The sequence below is a fragment of the Dipodomys spectabilis genome, unplaced genomic scaffold (genome assembly GCF_019054845.1).
Source record: "Dipodomys spectabilis isolate Male_0828 unplaced genomic scaffold, ASM1905484v1 ptg000136l, whole genome shotgun sequence".
Classification (NCBI taxonomy): domain Eukaryota; kingdom Metazoa; phylum Chordata; class Mammalia; order Rodentia; family Heteromyidae; genus Dipodomys; species Dipodomys spectabilis.
In genome coordinates this window covers 11,122,852-11,148,819 of record NW_024870813.1, presented here as the reverse complement: position 1 = coordinate 11,148,819, position 25,968 = coordinate 11,122,852, and the positions used below count along the sequence as shown (strand labels likewise).

General features: G+C 37.2%; 1 protein-coding gene across 2 annotated transcripts in view; it reads left to right on the top strand.

Moving 5' to 3' along the window:
- The window catches only part of Adk (adenosine kinase), a 411,200-nt gene that overhangs the window by 37,044 nt on the left and 348,188 nt on the right, over nucleotides 1–25,968 (top strand). For both annotated transcript variants that reach the window (XM_042690120.1, XM_042690121.1), the window contains exons 2-3: nucleotides 6,475–6,549; nucleotides 20,819–20,872. In XM_042690120.1, coding sequence (XP_042546054.1) covers nucleotides 6,475–6,549; nucleotides 20,819–20,872 — 129 coding nt within the window. The remainder of the gene's footprint in view (nucleotides 1–6,474; nucleotides 6,550–20,818; nucleotides 20,873–25,968) is intronic.

Sequence of the window (25,968 nt, the reverse complement as noted above, 5' to 3'; positions counted from 1 at the left end):
AACAACTATAGTTTGTTTTGTTCGAGGCTATAATATTTGTAGGTTAGGTATTAAAATACATTTTCAGTTTAAGACACTTTTAACTTGCAGTGGGTTTATTCAGCTATAACTCCATTGTAGGGTCAAGGAGCATCTATATTTTGATTTTTTTTTAAAACAGGGTCTTGCTATGTAGGCTAGGCTGGCCTTGAACCCCTGACTCAGTCTCCTGAGAGCTGGGAATATAGGCCTGTACTACCACCCATACCCAGGCTTTTGGAGTTCTTTTTATAGTTTGGGTACTAGTTATATATACAATTTGTTAGATTTTACACACATGTGCATGCACACACAGAACAAATATTTTTTCTTCTGAAGTATTCCTTTTTAATTTTCTTAATTTCAAAACATAAGTATACATTTTGCATTGTGTGAAAGTTGAATTTGTGAATTTATTTTTGTTTTAAATTCCCTTAGTTCTGTGCAAGATTTTTTTAAAATCCTTTTGTCCCTAGATTTAGAGTTGTATCTTTCACATTTGGGTCTATGATTCATCTTAACTTTTAATTCCCTCCTCCTCCTCCCTTTATCTTCTGATACTAGAATTTGAATTCTGGGACTTGAACTTGCTCAGCTGGTGATCTGCCACTTCAGCCTCACTTTCCAGCTGGTCTTGTTGTTAGTTATTTTGGAGGTAGGGTGTTCTGGATTACTACCCATGCTGCTAGCCTTCACATCTCAGCCTTCTGAATAGCTAGGATTATAATGTGAGCCACTAGCACCCAGCTTTAAGCCTATTTTTTAATGTGATGGAGAAGTTTCTCAAAACAGTTCTTTTCCTGGGTCTACGATTCTCTTCTGTTGACCTATTTGTCTAAGTGTACAAAAGTAACACATTGTTTAGTTGTTATAGCTTTGTAAGATCGTTTTTGTAACTTTAAATATTTGATAAAACTCATCAGTGTTAAACCATCTGGATTTGAAGTATTGTGGGCAAAGGGCGAAAAGTTTTACATTATGGTTATTATTTTGTGTATTGTGTATTTGTGTGTGTACACGCCAGTTCTGGGGCTTGAACTCAGGCCTTGTGTTCTTACTTGAGTTTTTCACTGAAGTCTGGTGTTTCAGCATTTGCTGGTTAATTGAAGATGAAAGTAGGACTTTTCTGCTCCAGCTGGCTTTGCTCTGCAGTCTTCAGACCTTACCATTCTGAATATCTAGGAATTATAGGCATGAGACACTGATGTCAGGCATTAGGTCATTTTTTAAAAACTGAAGTATAATTATTCATATTTTTTGTTTTTTTTCCTTTGTTAGTGTTAGAAGTTTTTTGTTTTTGAAGGAACTTACTTCCATTTGGTGCTGTTATGAATTTGTTCATAAAGTTTTCTTAATGTCCTGTTCTTATAGGAATTGCTTTATAGCTCACCTTGTGGTCCTAACATTAGTATGTCTTTTTATTTTTGGATCAGCTTGTGAGTGGCTTGGTAATTAAAATGCATATTTTGATTTTGTTGAATTTGTTTTGGTGATATATTTCGTATTTTATTTCTTCCTGCTCTCATCTTTTTATTTTCTTTCTTTTACTCTTTTTAGTCAATTGACTGTTCTCTTTTTTTGAACTAGAAATTTATATTACTGATTGTATATATGCCTTTCTTGTTTTCTAATATGCATTTCCTATACAAAAATATTCTCTACTCTTCTTTAATAGCATCATAAAATTTTGATGTTCTAAATTTAGTTTAAATTGTAAAGTTTGTTATTTAATTTTTGTAGTTAAAGGTGGATTGTTTTGGTACAGGTCATTGCTTCATAGCCCAGTTTGGCCTACAATTTGCCTCGAGGTACTAGGATTACATTCTTGCTGCTAACACAACTGTCCTAATTTGTGTGTCTGTATAGTTTGAATGTCATGGTATCCAGGGATTGTATTCTTACATATTAGAAACACATATACAGAGAATGTATTATTTAGTTTCAGTACTTTGATAGTGACTGAGATTAGTGTTACAGGTTAGTTTTATATCTGTTTCTGTATTTTTGTATTTATGAAGTCCATTCAGCAATATTTTAAGAAAAAACCTCATACTGCAATTGAGTTTAGTGATTTAAAAATACTAAGTCAAATTTGTGTGTGTGTGTGTGTGTGTGTGTGTGTGTGTGTGTGTGTTTGGTTGGTTGTAGGGCTTGAACTCAGGGCCTAGGTACTGTCTCTGAGCTTCTTTTGCTCAAGGCAGGTGCTCTACCACTTTGAGCCACAGTTTTTCTTCCTGTTTTCTGGTGATTAATTGGAGAGATAAGAGTCTCCTGGAGACTTTTCTGACAGGCTGGCTTTGAACTGAGATCTTCAGATCTCAACCTCTTGAGTAGCAAGGATTACAGTTGTTAAGCACTGGCTCCTGGCAGTCAAATTGTTTTTTTTTTTTATTTAGGTATTTAGTTGAAGTATGACTCATAGACTATAAAATCACTGTTTTAAAGTGGACGGTGTAGTAGTTTTTGTTATACTCACAAGGTTGTACAACTATCATCACTATCTAATTTCAGAACATTTTCATCACTTCTAAGTGAAACTTCATATGCATTAGCAGTCCTCTCCCCGCCCCCCCAATCCACTAATCTGTTTTCTGCCTCTTGAATTTGCTATTCTGCACATTTCATGAGTAGGATCATACAATATTTGGTTTTTAGCTCCTGGCTTTTTTTTTTTGAGTAGTATTTTTAAGGCTCATTTTGTTTGTAGCATGAGGATTTCATTCCTTCTTATGGTTAAGTAATATTTTATTATATGGATGTTTGTTCATTTCTCAATTATAGGCATTTGGATAATTTTTAGTTTAGCCTCTATAAATAATACCATTCACATACAAGTTTTGTATTGCGATATTTATTTTTACTAAGTGTGGACTTTCTAGGTTATATGGTGTTTATTTGTTTACTCACTGTTCTTGGAGGTACTAGACTACCTGGCCAATGTGTGGAATAGGCCAGTTAGCTTCTATTCTGTGTCCTTGCTTCAAAAATCCATTTAGTAGAGGCACATAAGCCCAAAGTCCACAAAGCAATTGTTTACTTTTTTAAGGAACTGCCAAACTGTTTCCCAAAGTGACCTCATTTTGCACTCCCCAAATCAATGTGTACAGATTACTATTCTTCACATCCTTGTCCATATTTGTTACTGTTACCAGTCTTTTCTGAGCGGCACTATGTGCTTGTTGGGACATGCTTTTAACTCTCAAACTGCCTTGAAGCTTTGCATTGCCCTTCCTGTAGAACCTAGCGCTCAGTTCAGGTCTTCTCAGATTTTTTTTTGAGAATGCCCACAGCCCTGAACATATGCTAATGGCCTTCAGGATTCTTAGGGATTTTCAGAACCTTTCAAAACTCCTATGGTTGTTTATTCTCCTTTTCTATTTTTGGATAGCTGTTGTTTGCCCCAACTACTTTAGGCATCAGGGATGTTAAACAATTGGAGTTGGTTGCTTATGACAAATACCCTTGAGTTAAAGATTGTAAGCACTAGGCAAGCTCAGAATCAGGTCAAATAACAGGAAGCCTCAGGAGTGAGACTTCTCAGAGAACTGCCAGTTAGCTGAAATAATAGCACTTCTCAAATGGGGCTTTGAAAGAGCGCCAACCCAGTTCTCACCCCTCTACTAGCTGCTTGGCACCTGGATTCTACTGTGAAGACCACTGTGGATATGGAGGAAGAGGAGTGGAAATAGAGCAAATTAAAAATATCACAAAACTTGCTGTTTTTACTGAGATTCAGTGGGCTTTACATAGCCTTCTATTTATTTTCTTCATATTATGGAAATATAAGTCAGTTTTTCAGCTTAAATGTTACTTACTTGTTAAACTATATTAATGTTTAATTATGTAGTAAAGAGACAAATGTCATTTATAAGACTGTAGTTCAGTCATTCCAGATCCTTGCAGAGGTATTTCTCAGCATGACTTCATTTATTTGTGAAGAACCAGATCATTGTTTATATGTACGCTTTCATCTGCTTGTCCACTGTCAGCCCTCCATTTCTTGGTGGCTTTCTTCTATCAAAGTGTGCATCCAGTAATGGACTTCTTAGAGCAGACTTTTACTTTCCTCATCTACCTAACATGTAGGAATTCTAAGGCCATGCAAATGATTGATTGAGCCCATTCTGTGGGGAAGATTTCCTGGTAGCCTGCTGCCTTCTTCAAAATCATCAGATCTGGAATCAGATGGGTTTTTGTTTCTTCTTTCTTTTTCTCCACATCTGGCTGAAAGAGAGTTTTGAAAAACAAAACCATAAACTCAGTTATTCTTCCCTCAAAAGAAGAAATCTGTCATGAAAGATAATCTCATAATCTCATGGGAACTGATTGACTGTCCATTGTTTGTCCATTTGAGATGTAAACCATCTTACGTTTTATTCCTTAGTTTGGAATAATTCCCCTCTCTTTTTTTGAATTAGAGGTCTTCAAATTATTGTAAGCCTTTGGTTAATATTTTAGAGTTCTAAAAAAGAAGAAAAAATTGGCGAGTACTATTGTTGTTTTTATGGAAGAGTGGTTGTTTTGGAAGTTCTTGTTCTGTCAGTCCAAATGATGTCATCCTAATGGTTTTTTTTGGCAGTGCTGGGGATTGAACTTAGGCCTTTTGCATGCTAACTACATGCTGTACCACTAAATTATTATCTGGATCTCTAATTTTTTTATATCTTTCTCTCTTTCTTTTGAAGTATTTCAAATGAAGTGACAAGAAATACAGAGTTCCTCTACACGAATTACTTATTTTCCCCAATGAATTATATAGCCATAGGATGTTATGAAAACCAGGGAATTAATGTTGTATAGCACTATAAGATGACTATAGATCTTACTAGAATTTCACTAGTTTTTGTATGCCCTGTTTTATGGAAATGGTGGTGGTATACAGTTTTATAAATTTGATCATGTCCAGATTTGTATAACTATTATCACACTCAGGATGCCAAGTCAAGAGTTTCTGGTTCCTCACAAATGCCTTTATCAGGCATTTACTGATCTATTACTTTGTCACTTTGAGAGTGTTTTATACATGAAATCATAAAATATGTCACCTATACTATTTATTGTCTTAACTGATTGATGATTGACATCAGCTGATGAAGTTAATGTACAAAGCAACTCTTAAAATTAGTTATAATGTCTTATCATGGGACATTTAGAGCTGGACACAGTGACACACACCTGTAATCTCAGCAAGATCTTAAATTTCAGGCTAACTATGCTTACATAATGATATCGCCAGTTGGAGCTAGATAGCAAGATCCTGTCTTCAAGCAATCAATCAGTCTTTTTGCTTTAGTTGTTTTTCATATAGGCTGGCCTGAGACGACAGTCCTTGTCTCCTGGGTAGCTGGGATTATAGGCATTTATTACCATATCCCTTGTTTTTGTTTTTGGTTTTTTTCAGTACTGGAGTTTGAACTCAGGACCTTAAACTTGTTTAGCACACATGCTTAATGCTGAGCCATGTTTCTATCCCTGATTTTTTGCTTATTTTGAGATATGGTTTGGTTTTCTGCTTGGCCTTTTGCTTGAGTATGATCCCCCTGTGTTAGGCTTCTTGGTAGTTCAGATCATAAGCATGCATCTCCTTGTCCAGATCTTTATTGAGTAGGAGGGGTCTCTTGAGGTTTTTTTCTGTACCTAGGCTGGCCTCAAACTGAAATCTCAGCATTTTCAGCCTCCCAAGCAGCTAAGATTACAGATGTGAACCAGGCATGTAATAGTCATTTTAAATAAATATTGAAATTCATTTTAATCATTAGCTTGAATAACTATTTTTTAAGCCCTCATCTAGTTTCTTTTGTTTTTATATTTTTTCATCCAATTTAAAAATCATCATCTTTTGGTCTGGGAAGTTGGCTCAGAGGTAGAGTGCTTGCCTCTCATGCATGAGGCCCTGGGTTTGATTCCTCAGCACCACATAAGCAGAAAAAAGCCGGAAGTAGCGCTGTGGTTCAAGTGGTAGGGCACTAGCCTTGAGCTGAAGAGCTGAGGGACAGCGCCCTGGCCCAGAGTTCAGCCCCCATGACAGACAAAAAAAAAAAAAAATCATCTTTTTTGCTAAATATCTTTGTATTATCTCTAAAATATACTTTTGCATGTAATTGATAAAAGTTTAAGCAACAAGGGCTGGGAAGGTGGCTCAGTGGTAGAGCGCTTGCCTTGCATGCCTGAGGCCCTGGGTTCGATTCCTCAACACTACATAAGCAAAAAGAAAAAAGCCGGAAGTGGCGCTGTGGCTCAAGTGGTAGAGTGCTAGCCTTGAGCTGAAGAGCTGAGGGACAGTGCCCAGGCCCAGAGTTCAGGCCCCAGGACCGGACCCAAAAAAAAAAAAAAGTTTAAGCAACGAAAATGTTATGTTTATTTGCAGCATGGATTTTATTTTTACATTTTTGTTCATTTTACATAACAACTGACTTCTATAAGTATTTCTAAGTTATTTGCTTTTGTATTTTTTAGTGAAAATATCCTCTTTGGTATGGGAAATCCTCTTCTTGACATCTCTGCGATAGTGGACAAAGACTTCCTTGATAAGTAAGTATTCTTCATAAGTATAATGTGAAACATCTGAACAATAAAATAATAGAAACTGAGGAATTGAATTTACCATTTAACACCTTCAATTGGAGGAAAACACTACAAATTAAAAACCTCTATCAAGTGCACTGTTGTTGTTTAGTAATTGGCCACAATTTTCCCTGAAACAACTTACATATTTTGTTTATTTATGTTTTTACTTAAAAATCTATTATTATTCAGAAGTTAGAAGTATGTAGGACTTAGTCACTTTTTGTGTGTGTGCTGATCCTGGGACTTGAACTTAGGGTGTGGGTACTGTTCAAGCCTAGAACTCTGCTACTTTAGTCACAGCTCCCACTTCTGGTTGTTTTTGGTGGTTAATTAATAAGACTCAAGGACTTTCCTGCCCTGGCTTTGAACTGTGGTCTGATCTCAGCCACATGAGTAGCTAAGATTAAGGTGTGAGCCACCATTGCCAGCTTCTTAAATTTTTATTCATGCTAATGAGCACCAAACTATATCTATAATGGAACTATAACATAAATGAGTGAAGAAAGAAAGATGATTAGGGTGGACAAGACTTATATATAAAGTATAATTAAAGTCTACTAATCTGGGCTGGCAATATGGCTTAATGGTAGATTGCTTGCCTATCATGCATGAAGCCCTGGGTTTGTTTCTTCAGTACCACATAAACAGAAAAAGCTGAAAGCCAGCACTATGGCTGAAGTGGTAGAATGCTAGCCTTGAGCAAAAAGCAGCTCAGGGATGGTGTTCCAAGGTCTAAGTTCAAGCCCCAGGATTGACTCTCCCCCCCAAAAAAAAGTCTACTAATCTGTTTTCTTTTTAATAGTAACTCTTAGTGTTATTAAATTAGTTAAGAAGGCAGTATATTTATTTACCTAGTTTAGCATGGAAAAATTAGGTTGTAGAAAATAATTAGTAATGGAAAGGAAACTTTCCTTCTTTGTAATTGAAGTAAAATTGAAGTAAAATTTGAATAATATAAAATGATTCATTTTAGCCATTTGGGAGTATACAAGTCAATAACTGCCAGTACAGTCACAATGAAGCTATCCTTACTATCTCATTCAGATATTTTCATCTCCATAAACGGTAACAGAATACCCTATAAGCAGTCATTCACTGTTCCCTCCTTTGCTTCAGTCTCTTGCGCATCACCAGTAATCTGTCAGTTTCTACCAATTTGCCTGTTCCTTGGTATCCCTTCTACATGTAATAATATGTATATTGGTTTATTTAATTTAGCGTAATGCTTTCAAGGTTCATCTGTGTTGTAGCTTGTCTTCATCCCCTTTTTTTTTTTTTAAGTGTAACAACATTCCAGGGTACCTATGCCACATTTTGTTTAAATAGTTATTGGTTGATAAATACTTGGATTGTTTCCATAAATCATTAATGTCTAGTGTTTTGAACAATGATGCTCATTAGCGTTCATCTACAGGCTTTTGTGTGGTCATAGGTTTTTACTTCTCAGATATACACAGAGGAGTGCAAAGAGTAGAATTGCTGGATCAATTCAGTGTTTCAACTTTGAGGGACTACCCACCTTTTTTCTATAGCAGCTATACCATTTTACATTCTTGTCTGCAAGGTACGATACATCTAATTTCTCCATATTGCCAAAACGACCTTGCATTTTCTTAATTACAGTTATCCTGATGGATATGGAGTACATAATTTGCAAATGTTTTTCCCATTCTGTGGACTGCCTGCCTGCTTGCTTGCCTGCTTTCATTCCTCTTTCTCTCTTTCTCCCCTCCTCTTCCCTTCCCTTAATTTCCTTCCTTGGCTTCCCCTTCCCTCATCTTTTTTGGGAGACACATTGAAACTATAATGGAGAGTTTTTAGTTTATCTATTATATCTTTCTCTGATTAAACTTTATCCTAATGTCCTATTTTTTGTAATTTTAAATGGAATTCTTATTTTTTTTTAGATTTTTCATTGCTGTATATTCAAATATTATTGATTTGGAAGATAACTTAATAAATTCCACTTTTAGAGATATAGACATTAACCCCTATAATTCTGCATTTGAATCAAATTGTATGCAAAAGAGTCAGGCAAGAATTTATAAATGTGTAAACTTGGCCAATTGTAAACAGTAGGAAAGTTTGGACATTCAAACACATTCCAAAAATACTCTTTCCCAGTCAGCAAACACACATAGTAATATTAATAATTTTAGTTCTTCTGATTATTTTGTACTTTATACAAGTTCTTATAATATTTCACAAGCTGACCTTGAATCACTGGAAATAAGTGATATTCCTGCTTCAGCCACCCAAGTAGCTGGGTCTAAAGGCACATGCTACTGAATCTGTATGATTTTAAGTAATAGGAAATACTTAGTATTTCTTGTTCTATCATCTTTTAGTAGAATCTCTTGACTTCTCATTATATGAGAAGTTTTACTACCTTTCAACTTCTCTTTGATACTTCTCTCTTTCATTTTCCTAAGTTCTATTAACTGTGTTACTTACTTATGAAGGTTGATGTTTTCACTCTGTAGTCTATATAATTAAGCCTTCTCAGCATTGTATACAAACTCACCATTATTATTATTTTTTTAATTGTGAAAATACTGTGCAGAGGGGTTACAATTACATGGGTAAGGTAATGAGTACATTTCTTATCAAGCATTGTTACCCTCCTCCTTTGTTTCCCCTTATCATCCTCCCCCCCCCCCCCCCCCCCCCGCCGCACATCAAAGTTGTAAAGTTCGTTTTTTCGACATAATATCTTGTACATCCCATTGTTGCAATGGGTCCATCTGTATCCCTATTTAAACCATTTGTTTTACAAACTCACCATTATTTCTTGAACTATTAGAGTCCTGTTTAAAAAAAAATTCTGCCTGTGTCTATATCTTCATCAATAGATAAACTGCCTCCTGGCATTTTCAAAGTTTCGGGTCCTTACATTTAGGTCTTTATCCATTTTGAGTTGATTTTTATATAGGGTGAAAAATAGGTTCCAGTTTCTGTCTTACATGGATCTCTAGTTTTCCCAGTACTGTTGGGAAAGAGGTTGTCTTTCACCAGTGTTTTTCCCATCTTCATTGGGAATCAGAGGGCTATAATCAGGTAGGCTTATTTCTAGGTCTTCTATTTCACTGATTTATGTGTGTATTTTTGTGCCAGTAACATATTGTTTTTGTTGCTGTGGCTTTGTAATATAATTTAAAATCGCAATCTCTCTCTCTCTCTCTCTCTCTCTCTCTCTCTCTCTCTCTTGCAATAATATGGTTTAGTTAGGACTTCTTGCTTGGTAGGCATGTGTTACCACGTGAGCTATGCACTCTAGCTCTTTTTGTTTTAATTATTTTTTTATATAGGGCCTCTAATTTTTGCCTAGGCCAGTTGGACTACAGTCCTTCTACATGTATCTCCACATAGTTATGACAGCACATACCACCATTCCCCCCTTGTGGGTTGAGATAGGGTCTTGCTGATTTAGCAGGGAGGGGCTGGGCTGGCCTTGAACTGGCTAGCTTCCCAATCTCTGCCTCCCAAGTAGCTGGGTGTGAGTTGCTAGGTCTGGCTGAAATTAGGTATGGTGACACTGTAGGAGGCAACTTCAAAGATTCTTTTGCTTGGCCTTGTAAATTAATGAAAAGCTGGACACTCAGATTTCTCTCTCCCCTTATCATCTATGCTCTTTTTTTTTTTTTACGGTGTGTGTGTGTGTGTGTGTGTGTTTGTGTGTGTGTTGGTACTAGAGCTTGAACTCGGGGTCTTGGTGCTGTCCCTTAACTTTTATGCTGAAGGCTGGTGTTCTACTACTTGAGCCACATCTCCACTTCCAGCTTTTTGGTGCTTAATTGGAGATAGAGTCCTGCCTGGATTGGATTTGAACCACAATCTGCAGATCTCAGGCTTGGTCCTCGGCAGCATCTGTACTCCTTGATGTGAGCTATTTTCTGCTGCATGCATTTTACAATCACCTTGAACCCCAGAAAGAACAGGATAAGCATATTGTGAGAGAGAGCAATGCCATGTTCTTATCATCTTAGAATAAATAGCCAAAGCTCCAGAAATGAACTGCCAGGAATCTTGTTCATGTTCCATTCCAGCGGTAAACTTAAAATTTCTCTAGAGACAGAGACCAAACAATCAAGGTATGGCACCATACCTTGATTGTTTTAACTATGCATATCTTTCTTCCTACCCTACCCTCAATTCTCTGAATTTAAGTAGAGGCCAGTGTCTGTATATCTGAAGACAACTGAAAATGTACTTTCCATGACTGCCATGTGATAAATCTTTCTCAGCTTGCCTTCACCCTGTCTCTTAATTTGGCATAAGATGCCCTGGGCTTAATGTAGTATTCCTGGACTTTGATGTAAAAACCTAGTTTTAATCTTCTAACATTGTGTTCTTTTCTCAGGATTCCTTTGGTGACTTTTATGGTTTTTTTTCTAATTTCTGTGAGTAATATTGGAATTTTGCATTGGATCTATAGATTACATAATATTATCAGAGTATTATTCTTCTGCTCATAAACATGGAAGGTTCTTTTCATCTTTTAGTATCCTCTATAATTTTTCTTCGCTTTATTGTTTTCATTTAGATGTCCAGCATATCCTTGGTTATTTTGTTTTTGAAGTATAAATGATATTACATTAAAAGGCTTCTACAAAAAAACAATTAACAAAGAGACAGTCTACAGAATGGGAGAAAATCCTTGGCAACTATTTGTTTAACAAGGAATTAATATATCCAGCATGCATAAAAAGCTCAAAAAATTAAATGACAGCCAGATAGTATGTTACATGCCTATAATGCCAGCGATGAGGAGGATGAGATATTGTAAGACATGTTTAAAAGCTGCTTTTGCTGGGACAGAGTGGGGACCCAGGCCCCTCTTTGCATTTGTACTCTTTGGTCTGAGCCATCCTTTCCTACAGTCATTTTGTACTCATCCTTGGCTCCAGGCAGGGCAGAATTTACTGATAAACATTTTGTAACACAAGGCAGACTGCCCCTCAGCCTGGCAGTGCCTTCTTATCTGTGAGAAAGGGTGAAACTGCCCCAAAGGAAGAAACTAAAAGCTCCAGCCAGACTACCAAGCAACCAAGCAATTGAAGGTTATGAATTATTAATATTGACAATTTCCTTGAGGCGTCTTGGCTTTCTTCCTTACTATCTTCCACTTTCTAATGTCTTATTGAAAAGAAGCACAGTATTTTCTGCACAGGGTTTATAATAAAAATCATAATATAAGCTTTGTTGAGTTTAGCAATGTAGGAATACAAGTAAGCAAAGTCCATAACTTTAATAAATCATTCATATGTAGTAGAATCTTTGCGCAAAGAAATTACATTATACTTTTGCTTCTTATAATGCTCATGTTAGGAACTTAAATATTTGTGAGTGAAAGAAATTTAGTGGGAGGCCTTTTTAAAATGGAGTTTCCTAGTTTGTTTGTTCGCCAGTTCTAGAGCTAGAACTCTAGGCTTGGGTGCTATCCCTGAGCTCCTCTTTACTCAAGGCTAGCCCTCTGCCTCTTGAGCCATAGTGTCACTTCCAGCTTTTTCTTTGATTAATTGGATATAAGAATCTCTTATCTCTGCCTTGGCTGGCTTTGAACCATGATCCTCAAATCTCAGCCCTCTGAGTAGCTAGGATCACAGGCGTAATCCCAGCCACTGGTGCCTGGCTGAGTTTTCTAGTTTTAAAGTTGACGAAGATACTGGTAATTCCTTTTATATTTCACATGTTAAGCATTTTAATTTTATGGAGCAGATTTTAAAAATGAGCCTTCATATGCTGATGGACTTTGCACATTGGAATGATGATCCACAAAGTATTGAGTCTAAAGAAAGGTCTTGGAGAACCAATTAGAAAAATTTTAAAGATTAAAAAGAGAATGTAACAATTTTGACAGTTACCTACCATTTATTGAGCATGTAATAGGTTTGCTTTATATAGTGTTAGTTTATTTCTTAAAGAAGGTTTGTGAAGGAAGTATTCCCCCAAAGGAAAAATTGAGCTGAAATTATTTGTTCATGGCCACATGAACAAATGAATGAATAGTGTAGAGATTTGGAATATAGGCTAGTCTTAATGATAAAGCTTGGCTATGGATTCTAAATCTAGCAAACACACACACACACACACACACACACACACACACACATACATACATACATACACACTAATTATGTAAACTGTATTCTTTATTTTGCTATGACCTTATGGAAGTGTTAGTTTGAAATTGAAAAACTCAATCACATATCTATTGTTCGTTATAAATTATGGTAGATATGCAAAGGTTATAATCTTAATGAAATTCTATTTTCATCCATTTACAAGTATAGTATAGGTTAGTATAGGGTGTGTAATTTGCCCCTCCCCCCATTTTAAAAAATTAATGTTATGATAGATTGGTCAGTTCTTTGTGAGTAAATGAGGCTCAGCAGTTCTCTTCTTGAGTAGATTTTCAAACAGTGCAGTTCTTGTATCAGAATGTTGGAAGGTTATCTAACAATACTGACCCATTTCCAGAATAGAATGACCATGATTGTGTTTATAGGAATATAAATGAGATATTTACATACTTGATATAAAAATTAAATTCCTTCTGAAACATCCTCATTGTTTCCTTGAAGATTATGAAGCTAGTTTTCCCCTAAAATAAGAGAAATTAGGATATTTATCTAATTGAGAGAAAAGCAGAATTAAATTAGTTAATTTTGATGCATTCAATTAGGTAGAATATAATAATGGAAAATTAGGAACAATGGTGGAAGAGTAAGCTATTGTAAAGAATCTTTTCTAGTATATTGAAAGATACAGTGGATGTGAAGGGAGTAGAAAATGTGGAATATATATGTACTTAGGAAATGTGGAATATATATGTACTTCCATGTGAACATTGGTTGAGTTATACAGAGAAAAGAAGAGATATGTGTTAATAGGAGTGGAGCAGGAAGAGAAGTATGAGAGGTTTGCCTTGGTTTTTCCTGACACTAGAGGAATGAAGAAATGGCTATTGAAAAAGAAAAAAAAAATCATAAGAAGTAACAAATACTGTTTTATGAAAATAAAGTAGGTTAGTTGAGGAAATATATAAAATTCCCAAATAATTTTTTTTTCTGCCTTGAACTCAGGGTTTGGGTGCTATCCCTGAGCCTTTTTGCTGAAGGCTATCATTCTACTATTGGTCCATGGCCCCACTTCCAGCTTTTTGGTGGCTAATTGGAGATGAGAGTCTTGCTTAGGCTGGCTTCAAATCTTGATCCCCAGATATCAGCCTCCTGAGTAGCTAAGGTTACTGGCATGAGCCACTACACACTGGGCTGCAAATCTAAGTCTTTAATAGTATAAGCATATATTTGGAGGATTGTGGTTCTATGACAGCCTGGACAGAGAAGTCACAAATCTCCATCTCCCAAATAACCAGTAAAAAGTGGGCTGAATACATGGTTCAAATATTAGAGTGCCAGTTGAGCAAGTAAGGCAATTAAGTTTAAGGTTCTGAGTTCAAACCTTGTGAACTATCAAAAAAAAAAAAGATTAATATGTGGCTATGTTTTCTTTAGATATATACATTTTGTGATATTGATCATTATAGAACTTGTTAGCCCTCCAAAATTACAAAAAATAAGTAGCTTTTGGGAAAAAAAAAACAATTAAAGAGTGATTACAGTAGAAATGAAATCTATAATAAAATGTGAGAATATGAATGTATATTATGTGCTGTACAGCATGGTAACCATTACTTACATTTGTCTGTGAACATTTGAAGCATAGCTTATGCAACTGATAAATTTAACATTTTATTTTAATCTTAGTCATATGTCAGTACAATACCAAATAGTGCAACCTTGAATTTATTGCAATTAAAAAAATTTTTCTTCATGGAAGAATATATTTGTTAGATTTTTTTTTTCTAGTGGTACTGATCATATGAATGCTGTAATGCTATAATCCTGAGTGTTGAGATCTCAAAGGTTAAAATTCCTAAAGTCCAAAAAAGCCCCAAAGTATAATGTTGAAAGATAAAATCTCAGATGTTGAAAATTTGAAAGTTATTATCTCAAGAACTGCAATGCCCACTGAAAAGTAAAGACCTATATAAGAGGTCAGATTATATAAGAAAGCCAGATTCAGTGGATAAGGACACTTTTGGTTGTATGCAGAATATTTGCATCAGATTGGTGACACAAATGCCTTTAAAACTGATGAAACACTATTTGAGGATGTATCCATTAGGCTGTTACTAGAGAAGATTAGTATGTGAGTTTCAATGAGCCAGGTGGGGAAGGTCTGTCTTTATTGTGGGCCAGGACATCAGATTAGCTCCAGGTCTGGAGTGAATACTGAAGATAGTTGGTCTCTGAGAGATGAGACAGTTTTCTTTTGGCTGGGGCATCAGAACCCCAGCTTTACAGACATTTGAACTGTAAAACTTTCAGAAGTGGTATGTGTATGTATGAGTGATTTTTTTTCTTTTCCAAGAAAAAAAAAATCAGATGAGGGAGTGGGAAACTGGGGAAAAGTGAAAGAAAGGCCAGAAACATACTCATTATATGACTTATGAAAAATCATAGCCCCTCAGTACAACACTTCAATAATAACAATAAAATTATATTTTTTTAAAAAAGAGAAAAATTAGTATGCTTCAGTAACAATATATACAACTCAGACATAATCAATTTTGAATGAGTTACATTTGTTTCTCACTAATGCAATACTCAGATTGTAACAAAAAACCTTCCATATTTAAATATCTTCCATGCTCAATAATTACAACGTAAGAGTGTGGTGGCATAAACTTGTAATCCTAGTTACTCATGAGGCAGAGACCCTGAGAGTTCCATTTCAAGGCCAGCCTGTGCATTAATTTAATAAGATTCCATATCAACTAACAAGCCCCGTCTACAATCCCAGAAACTTGGAGGCACAGGTTGTGATCTGTGGCTGGTCCTAGATAAAAATGTGAGACTCTTCCAAAAAATAAGAGCAAAAAGGACTAAGAGTGTGGCTCAAGCGTTAGAGGCTGCCTGCTTTGCAGGTCTGAGCCTCCTAGCTCAATCAGGTCTTACTATCACAAAACAAGAAATCCAAGTAGGAATTAGTACACCTTTTTAGTTTTGTTTACATATTCATAAAGTTTAAAAAATGTGGGGCTGGGCTGGGAAGGTGGCTCAGTGGTAGAGCGCTTGCCTTGCATGCCTGAGGCCCTGGGTTCGATTCCTCAGCACCACATAAGCAAAAGAAAGAAAAAAGCCAGAAGTGGCGCTGTGGCTCAAGTGGTAGAGCGCTAGTCTTGAGCTGAAGAGCTGAGGGACAGCGCCCAGGCCCAGAGTTCAGGCCCTATGACCGGACCAAAAAAAAAAATGTGGGGCTGGGAAGGTGGCTCAGTGGTAGAGGCTTGCCTTGCATGCCTGAGGCCCTGGGTTTGATTCCTCAGCACCACATAAGCAAAAAGGAAAAAGCCGGAAGTGGTGCTGTGGCTCAAGTGGTAGAGTGCTAGCCTTGAGCTGAAGAGCTAAGGGACAGCACCCAGGCCCAGAGTTCAAGCCCCATGACCGGACCCCAAAAAATAAAAAATAAAGTTTAAAAAATGTGTAAAGTTTGTAACTCCTAGCTGGGTGCTGGTGGCTTATGCCTATAATCCTAGCTACTCAGGAGTCTTAAGATCTGAAGATTGTGGTTCAAAGCCAGCTGGGGCAGGAAAGTCTGTGAAACTCTGAAATCCAATTAATCATAGAAAAAGCTGGAAGTGGTGCTGTGGCTCAAGTGCTTGAGCAAAAGGAGCCCAGGGACAGCACCTAAGTCTAGCCCTAGGACTAGAGGGAAATAAACCTAGGCTCTAGTGACTCATGCCTGTAAAATTCTAGCTCTGTGAAGAGGTTGAGATCTAAGGATTGTGGTTGAAAGCCAGCTGGGGCAGGAAAGTCTATGAAACTCTTACCTTCAGTTAACTCCAGAAAACTGGAAGTGGAGCTGAGGCTCAAAGTTGTTGAGTGCAACCAGTGGCAGTGGCAAATATCTGTAATCCTAGCTATTCAGAAAGCTGAGATCTGAGGATCAAGGATCTGAAGCCAGCCCAAGCTGGAAAATCTATGAGACTCTTATCTCCAATCAACCCCCAGGAACTGGAAGTGGACTTGTGGCTAAGTGATAGAGAATTAGCTTTGAGCAAAAATGCTCAGGGACAGCACCCAGGCCCTGAGTTCAAGCCCCAAGACCAGCAAGCATGCAAAAAAAAAGCTGAAAAATAACAAATGCTGACGAGGTGAAAAAAAAAAATCAAACCATTATACGCTTATATCTAATGTAAATTTGTAGGGCTGGGAATGTGTCTTAGTACCTAGCATGCATGAAACCCTCGTTCAATTCCTCAGTACCACATAAACAGAAAAAGCTGGAAGTGGTGCTGTGGCTCAAATGATAGAGTGCTAGCCTTGAACAACAACAACGAAAAAAGACTCCGGGAGAGTGCCCACCAGAACTGGCAAAATTAAACAAAACAATGCAAATGTGTAGTCCTACGGAGAACAGTATGGAAGGTCCTCAAAAAACTGAAAGTGAAGCTCCCATATGACAGAGCTAATTAATTTCTGGGTATACATCTGAAGGAAATGAAATCAGCATTCAAAGGAGATGCCTGTACACTGTATACTATTCACAATAGCAAAGATATGAAATTAGCCAAGGTGCTCATCAGACAGATAAATGAATACAAAAAAGGAGGAAGGAAGGAGAGCCCTAGAGTAAAGCAAAGTACTACCACCTTCTCGGGTTCTGCACCAGATGAAAGTTTTTAGGCAAGGAAAGAATATGCAGGAGGAGGTAAAGGTGAAGAAAGAAAAGCTTATTGGGGTATGTTCCTGGGCAAACTCCCTGGTCGGGATCAGAGAGGTCACACAGAGTCTGGTTGTAGCAGGGTTTATATGGCTGGGATTATCAGGAACTTTTAGCATGTAACTTGTTTTTTTGGTCGTTTTGTGGGACCTGAACTCTGGGCTTGGGTGCTGTCCCTCAGCTCTTCAGCTCAAGGCTAGCATTCTACCACTTGAGCCACAGCGCCACTTCCGGCTTTTTGTTTTTTTTGCTTATGTGGTGCTGAGGAATCGAACCCAGGGCCTCGGGCATGCAAGACAAGTGCTCTACCACTGAGCTACCCTACCACTGAGCTACCTTCCCAGCCCCGCATGTAATTTGTTGTGCGAGTTTGAACAGTTTCAGGCTAGTGCCCCCAAAGGACAGGATGATTGGGACAGGTGGTATATAATTGGGACAGGTGGTGTATGAGGAAGTGGCTTTTCTCAGCTGCCTCTGCCCTCCAGAGGCCTGTCAATGATGTCTCTGGCTTGTTTTGTAAAATATGATGTTCTTCAGTTCCATCCGTTTTCCTGCAGATGACATAATTTTATTCTTTATGGTTGAATAATAATACATTGTACATACAGAGGATTGTTTTTTTTGTTGTTGTTGTTGGTTCTGGGGCTTGAACTCTGCCTGGGCCCTGTCTCTGAGCCTCTTTAATGTTCAAGGCTAGCGCTCTACTATTTGAGCCACAGAGCCACATCTGGCTTTTTTGAGTAGTTTATTGGAGTTTAGTGTTTCATGGGGACTTCTGGCTTCAGTCCTCAGTTGTCAGATCTCAGCCTCTTGAGTAGCTAGGATATTTGTGATTTCCAGGTCCTGGTACTGGCTTACTGGAATTTGGAAAATGATTCCTCACTTGAAAAAATTGTCAGCAGAGTGGGGTGCCGGTGGCTCACGCCTATAATCCTAGCTACTCAGGAGGCTGAGATCTGAGGATCGCGGTTCAAAGCCAGCTGGGGCAGGAAAGTCTGTGAGACTCTTATCTCCAATAAACCACTAGAAAAAACCGGAAGTGGCGCTGTGACTCAAACAGTAGAGCACTTGTCTTGAGCTGAAGAGCTCAGGGACAGTGCCCCAAGCCCAGAGTTCAAGCCCCACCAATGACCAAAAAAAAAAAATTGTCAGCAGTATTTTTGTAATTAATTGTACTATGTATTTCATGTTCATATCATTTCCAACACTAGAGGTATAAATTTTATGAAGATCTTTAGAGAATTCCAAAAATCCATATTGAAATGCTAAAGTCCCAAGTAAGCACAAGCAAGCACAAGCAATTCTTGCAAAATAAAGCATTGCTGGCAGTTATCACAATTCTATACTTCAAACTATATTATAGAGCCATAGTAACAAAAATCAGCTTGGTACTGGGACAAAAAGCAGATCAGAAGACCAATGGAACAGACTAGAAGATCCAGAAATGAGCCTGCACACACACACATTGCCATCTGACTTTGACAGAAGTTCCCAAAATACTGTATATTAGAAAAAAGCCTCTTCAACAAATGGTAAATTGGATATCACTATGCAGAAGACTGACACTGGATCTATCACTATGTCCTAGTATCAATTCAAAGTAAATCAAAGACCTCAATATAAAACCTGGAACCTTTAAACTACTGCAGAAAAGAGGAGGGAAACAGTAGAACGTATTGCATATGCAGGAGCTTCCTGAATAGAATTCCAGGGGTTTAGCAAATATGAGAGAAAATTGGCAAGAGGTATTGATTAAGCTAAAAAGTTTCTGTATAACAAAGTAGATAAGTCACTAAGCTAAAAAGAGAGCCTATAGAATCGGAGAGATTAGCTAGCTATAAGTGCCTAGTAACTGGAATATAGAAAGAGCTAAAAACAAAACAAAAAAACAAAAAACCTTCAGCCTGGCACAGAGTGGCTCATGCCTGTAATCTTAGCTACTCAGGAGGCTGAGATCTGAGGATTGTGGTTCAAAGCCAGCCCCGGCAAGAAAGTCCGTGAGACTCTTATCTCCAGTAAACCACAGAAAACTGGAAGTGGCGCTGTGGCTCAAGTGGGAGAGTGCTAGCCTTGAGCTGAAGAGCTGAAGGACAGTGCCCAGGCCCAGAGTTCAGGCCCCACAACCGAAGGGGAAAAAATCCTCAGAGATTCAAAAACCTAATTAATAAATGGGTAGAGTAACTAAATACACTTGTCAGAGGGAGAAGTAAAAAAGGTCAATAAATACATGAGGAAAAGTTCAACATCCTTGGTCATATAGGAAATACAAATCGGAAAACATGGAGATTCCATTTAAACTTAGAATGGCCATTGTCAAGAATATGAACAACAAATGCTGGCAAGTGAGTAGAGTAAAAGGAGCCCTGATACATTGTTGATGAGAATGTAAATTAGTTCAACTACTATGGAAGTCAGAATGGAGATTCCTTAAAAAAGTAAAAATGGAACTACTCCATAATCCAAAATGTATTGGTACCACTCTTGAGCATTTATCTAAAACATTACAAGTTAAGACACAGTAAAGGCACCTAATACCCATGTTCATTACAATACTATTCACAATAGGCAAGTTGTGTGAGCAACCTAGATGCCCTACAGTAACTTAGAAATGTAGAGTGTGTATGAATGAATGGTGGAATTGTATTCATCTATTAGGAAGAATAATAGGTCATTTTCAGGGAAATAGATGAACCTGGGAAAAAATCATATGATTATAGCAACCTCTATTTTTATTTTATTTTTATTTTTTTCATTATTTAGAGGCAACCTCTATTTTATAGACAGGGAAGCTGAGACAAAGAAGTGAAGTACTTGCCTGTAGTCAGTAAGTTAGTAAATGATTGAGTTAAAACCTCCACATGGGTATGGCTAAGGCAGAATCATTCTGAATTTGACACCAGATAAAGTAGCCAGCCTATGACACCAGTGGCTGTGTAGCTACCTGTAATGTGATGTGATGTGTGTTTGTGTGTGTATGTGTATACTTTTTCTCAAAAGAAATAAAAAATAGAACAAAAACCTTTTTTTTTTCTAATTCCTTTTTCTGTGTTTAGTATAAAATCTGGCATATAGTACATGCTAAGAATGTATTTATTGAATCATTGTGTATTGTTTGTGAACACTTAGACTTAACACTAAGTAGAATTTTGAATGGCTAGATGAGAGTAATATTGCATATGACTCATATAAGAGGATTATTAAAGGTACTTGTGTTTCAAAGCATGGTCAGTTGGATTCTCCTTCAGTCCTGGAGTAGTAGTATCAGCAATGATTAAGACCAGTAAAGAAGCAGGTGCTTGGCCATTCTTGGTGTTTTGTCAATGAAGTAGTGCTTGTTTGATAGAATTTAATTGACTGTATGTTCATATTACAATTGGATGTCTGCTGAGGCAAATGTATTTCTATGTTTATATGATTATAGTCTATTTTTGTTTCTGTGTTATAGGTATTCTTTGAAACCAAATGACCAAATCTTGGCTGAAGACAAACACAAGGAACTGTAAGTTAATTAATTTGTAGGTTGTGTACACATTAGTAATCAATCAGATTTTTAAAATTACATAAAATACAAAGATGTAATGCACACTTATTGCCATGATCTTAGTGGGATTAGAATAATTTATGCTATGTAAGATTAATACAGGGGGCCAGGCATCAGTGGCTCATGCCTGTAATCCTAGCTACTCAGGAGGTTGAGATCTGAGGATCGCGGTTCAAAGCCAGCCTGGGAAGCAAAGTCTGTGATACTCTTATCTCCAATAAACCACCAGAAAACTAGAAGTGGCACTGTGGCTCAAGTGGTAGAGTGCTCACCTTGAGCTCAAGAGTTGAGGGACAGAGCCCAGGCCCAGAGTTCAAGCCCCATGACGAACAACAACAACAACAAAAGAAAATTAATACAGGGAATTATTATTCCTGTATGCACATTAAAATATATAGCATTGTATAATATTTGACTAATATTTGGAAATATTGCATTTTCTTTTCAAAGATACAATGTAAAACATTTATATTTGATAATATATGAAATTTAAAATTATTGCTAATTTTGGAATACCACTCAAATGCTTCCTCTAATATCATGCTGAAGATGTAGAAATACATACTTTTGTTGCTTTATGAAAAAGTGAATGTGTAAAGATTGTGTAGTATACTTCATAAAGTTTGCACATAAAATATTTTTACTTTCAAATTTTTTATTCATTTATTTTTTTTTTTGTCGGTTGTGGGGCTTGAACTCTGGGCCTGGGCGCTGTCCCTCAGCTCTTCAGCTCAAGACTAGTGCTCTACCACTTGAGCCACAGTGCCACTTCTGGCTTTTTCTGCTTATGTGGTGCTGAGGAATCGAACCCAGGGCCTCATGCATGCAAGGCAAGTACTCTACCACTGAACTACCTTCCCAGCCCTCAAATTTTGAATATACTTTTTAAAGTTCTTTTTTAAACTTTTGTTAAAAAGAACAGCTGCATATGGAATTCTGGGATATTTTCTTTGACATTTTTCTGCCCTAACATAGTATTTAAAAGATTACTACCTGACAAGAACTGTCAGGATCTTTGTTAAAAGAAAATGATAGGTTTTGGAAATTTACATTTTATTTCAGTCTTTTGAGCATTTTAGAATTATTCACGGAAGGAAGCTTTAGAAAAATTTTATACAGTTTTATCTTCTAACACTTAAGATTCTATCCTATTTATAGGTATATTAGTGAATTTTATAATCTTCCTTGAAAGTTACCTTAATGTGTTTGATATTTTCTAGCATTAAATACATTTTATTTTAACATCTAACTTAGGTTCTTAATATAATCTTCATTTGTACTTATCTGTATAAGGAATAATTTTCTCTTATAGATTACTTCTTTAGATTAATAATAGCCTTGCTAAAAAATGGATGTTTTTGAAATTTATTTTAAGCTATTCCACTTACAGAATTAAAATTTTGACTAAAAAACATCTATAGAAGACCAATTAACTAATTGACAATGAACTTATGCAAAGAGCAAAGTGTAAACCCCATGGTTCTGTTTTTTCTATTTAAAATCATCCCCTACAGTCTTTGGTATATAGAATAATATAAGACAGAAACTTGAGAAAAAAGATTGGCTTAGAGAAACAAGTCATTTTTTCCCTCTTTTTTGCATGTTAGTCTTCCCCCAAGGAATAACGAGCATATTTGTGAAGCATCAGTGACTAAGTGTATGTCTGAATCACCAGATTTTTGGAACTGAGAATGTTTTAAATGAAAACATAGTTACTTCTTTTAAAGCAGTATCAAGATTATTAGCACTATCTTTGTATTGGTAGCTCAGATTGGTTTATATAATTATGGCACTTTTTCAGGAAGTGGGCTAGTAAGGTGGATTTTGCTTACTTGTTTGTCACCGTGTATTGGGATAAATACCTGAGAAAATCAACTTAATGCAGCAGATGTTTATTTTGGCTCATGGCTTCAGAGGTTTTAGTGCACAGTTGCTTGGCCACATACTGTAGCCCTGTGACATGGCAGAATGTCATAGTACAAAGTTGACATGGAGGAAGGCTGCTCAATTCTTGGTAGCCCAGGAATAGAAAAAGAGCTTGAGGTGGGTGAGACCACATAATTATGGAGTCAGAGCCCAGTGATGTAATCATTTCCCCAAAGCTCTATTTCTGAACATTACATTGAAGACTAACTCTTTCAACACATGGTTTTTTGGGGAGACGCATTTCATATGCAAACTGTAATAATGCTAGGCACTGCTTTTTAAAAAGATATAGTGCAGCTTTTTAAATATATATATTAAACATCACATTAAATGGCTTATTTTTTAAATTAAATGGTTTAAAAAAACAATAGAAATTAACTTCCATTTGTGAATGGAGACTTAACCAATATTGAGTTCCTCTTGAAAAGGTAAAGGTCTGCTGTGATAGAAGAATCTTTAATATTATTAGAAAATGCTAAAAACAGAGGAGTTACAGTTACAAGTCAGGCAAAGAGTAAATTTTCTTTTGTACAATATCACCCTTACCCTAGCTGTCTCGCAATTTTTCCCTCCCATACCACCCACAAGTTGTATAATTCATTTTCAACATAGTGTCCAGTGGGTATCTTTGCTGCTTTTGTTTAACCTATGTCCCTGACAATTCTGGAAAAGTCTGCTTTTCCAGGATTAAATAGTAAATGTATAGGTTTCTTAGCAACTTTTTAAGCTAACATCATCAGATGCCAGTTTTCGATATTCCAAACTTAGAAGTGTGGATAATTTCATGCTTACACATATTCCAGACATGGTTCTTAATTAGTTAAAGCCCCCCCCCCCCCCTTTTTTTTTTTTGGTCCGTTCGTGGGGCCTGAACTCTGGGCCTGGGCGCTGTCCCTCAGCTCTTCAGCTCAAGGCTAGCGCTTTACCACTTGAGCCACAGCGCCCCTTCTGTTTTTTTTCTTTTTCGCTTATGTGGTCTGAGGAATCGAACTCAGGGCCTCATGCATGCAATGCAAGCGCTCTACCACTTAGCCACCTTCCCAGCCCAAAGCCCATTTTTTCTAAGGAATTTTATGCTGGACACTCAGTCATATTGAGTAAACTAAAAGGGAAATAGCTACGCCACACACCAGTGATTCAGGTCTGTAATCCTAGCTATTTAAAGGGCTGAGATCTGGAGAATCACTGTTCGAAGCCAACTTAAAGAAGTCCTTGAAATTCTTTTTTTTTGCGGGGGGGGGGGGGGGGGTCCGATTGTGGGGCCTGAACTCTGGGCCTGGGCGCTGTCCCTCAGCTCTTCAGCTCAAGACTGGCGCTCTACCACTTGAGCCACAGGGCCACTTCTGGCTTTTTTCTTTTTGCTTATGTGGTGCTGAGGAATTGAACCCAGGGGCTCATGCATGCAAGGCAAGTGCTCTACCACTGAGCCACCTTCCCAGCCCCTACTTGATATTCTTTTTTTTGTTGTTTGTTTTTTTCAGACTAATAATCATTTATTGGATAATTACTTTTGCCCAGGGTGAAAAGAACTTCATGATAACCAATTGAAAGTTCATAACCTCATAGGACGTATTTCCCATTTTATTTTATTTTTTTTAAATTTTGATTTTTATTTTTTTGTGAACATACTGTACAGAGGGGTTACAATTACATGGGCAAGATAATGAGTACATTTCTTATCAAGCATTGCAGCCTCCTCCTTTGTTTACCCTTCACATCCCTTCCCAGCCTCCCCCGCACTCCCCCCCCCCCCCCCCCCCCACCTGATATTCTTATCTCCAGTTAACCACCAAAATGCTGAATGTGGACTTGCGGCTCAAGTGGCAAAGCATTAGCCTCGAACAAAAAGTTAAATGAGAGAGTGTGAGGCTGAATTCAAGCCTTAGTACTAGTGCACGGCATGCGCACTCAAACACAAAAGAAAAATTAGCTTTCAGATATTTTAGTTTAGTGTTTGCCGCTGTTGTTTTAAGATAGAATCTCACTGGGTAGCTGAGGCTGGAAGTGGTGATGCTCCTGCTGCAGCTTCCTGTGTGCTGGGATTGTGCCACCATGTCACGAAGAGACACAGCAGTAAAGCACTAATCTAAACTCAAAATGGTATTTTCTGCAGAGCTTCTTACAGTGTAGAAGTTCAAAAGGCGCTCAGGAAGCCTAGGCAAGAGAATCTCCAGGTCAGCTTGGGCTGCATAGACCTTGTCTAAAAAAAGAGTGCTTTCATAAATATGACTGTATTCTCAAAACTGACTATACTTTTATGTGAGTATAGATCAAAAACGGTTTCAGCAGTTTCATCAAATAATTTCACCAAATCTTCATTAACCTTTTAGGCTAACTGGGATCCTCACCATTTTACAAATTCAGAAGGCTTCCTTACCCAAATTAAGGTTCACTATAACTGTGTTTTTCTAGAGTTTGTTCCTCTATATACTCGTAAAATTTAGTCACAAGACAAGTTTGTATAATAGTATTGGGAGAAACAAAATGGAGTAAAATAGCCAATTCATTCCAAGGGAAGTCTGTAGTGTGTAGTCATTTTTTCCTGAGAGAGGAAATATTTTAGTCATCTCTAGCATCATTTGCAACTGTAACAGCACTTAGAGGGTGATGATACAGTTTTTCTTTCAACACACAAAAGAAAGTTAGCTGTAGTGGCAAACACAGAACTTTGGGCAGAATTCTAGATTGTCCTTACACATTCTCACTGTCCCTCTCCTCCCAAGCCCATAACCAGCTACTTGCCTGCAACTCTTACTTCAGGGAGCTGCAAATTGCCTACCAGCTCCCTTTGCAGTTTATTTCAGCTGATGTGCTTATGTGCTTCTTGAACGATCCAAATTTTTTGCCTACATCAAAGCTGCTTTTTCTTTGATCCTTTCTGGAACTTTAGTTTCTCTAGTTCTAGTTTTTCCTACATTTGAATAAGCCTTAATTCCTATAATAAATTACTTATTTCTTAATAGAGAGGTATTGAATCATGATATGACATGGTTATAGTCTCAGGTACAGCTTATATATAAACTCTAATTCATGGCTAAATCATCTAGGGAGAATTTAGTAAAGTCTCAAAACTTCTTCCACATTACTCCAAGTAGAAGGTACCAGTGTCAGTACCAGCAGTATAAAAT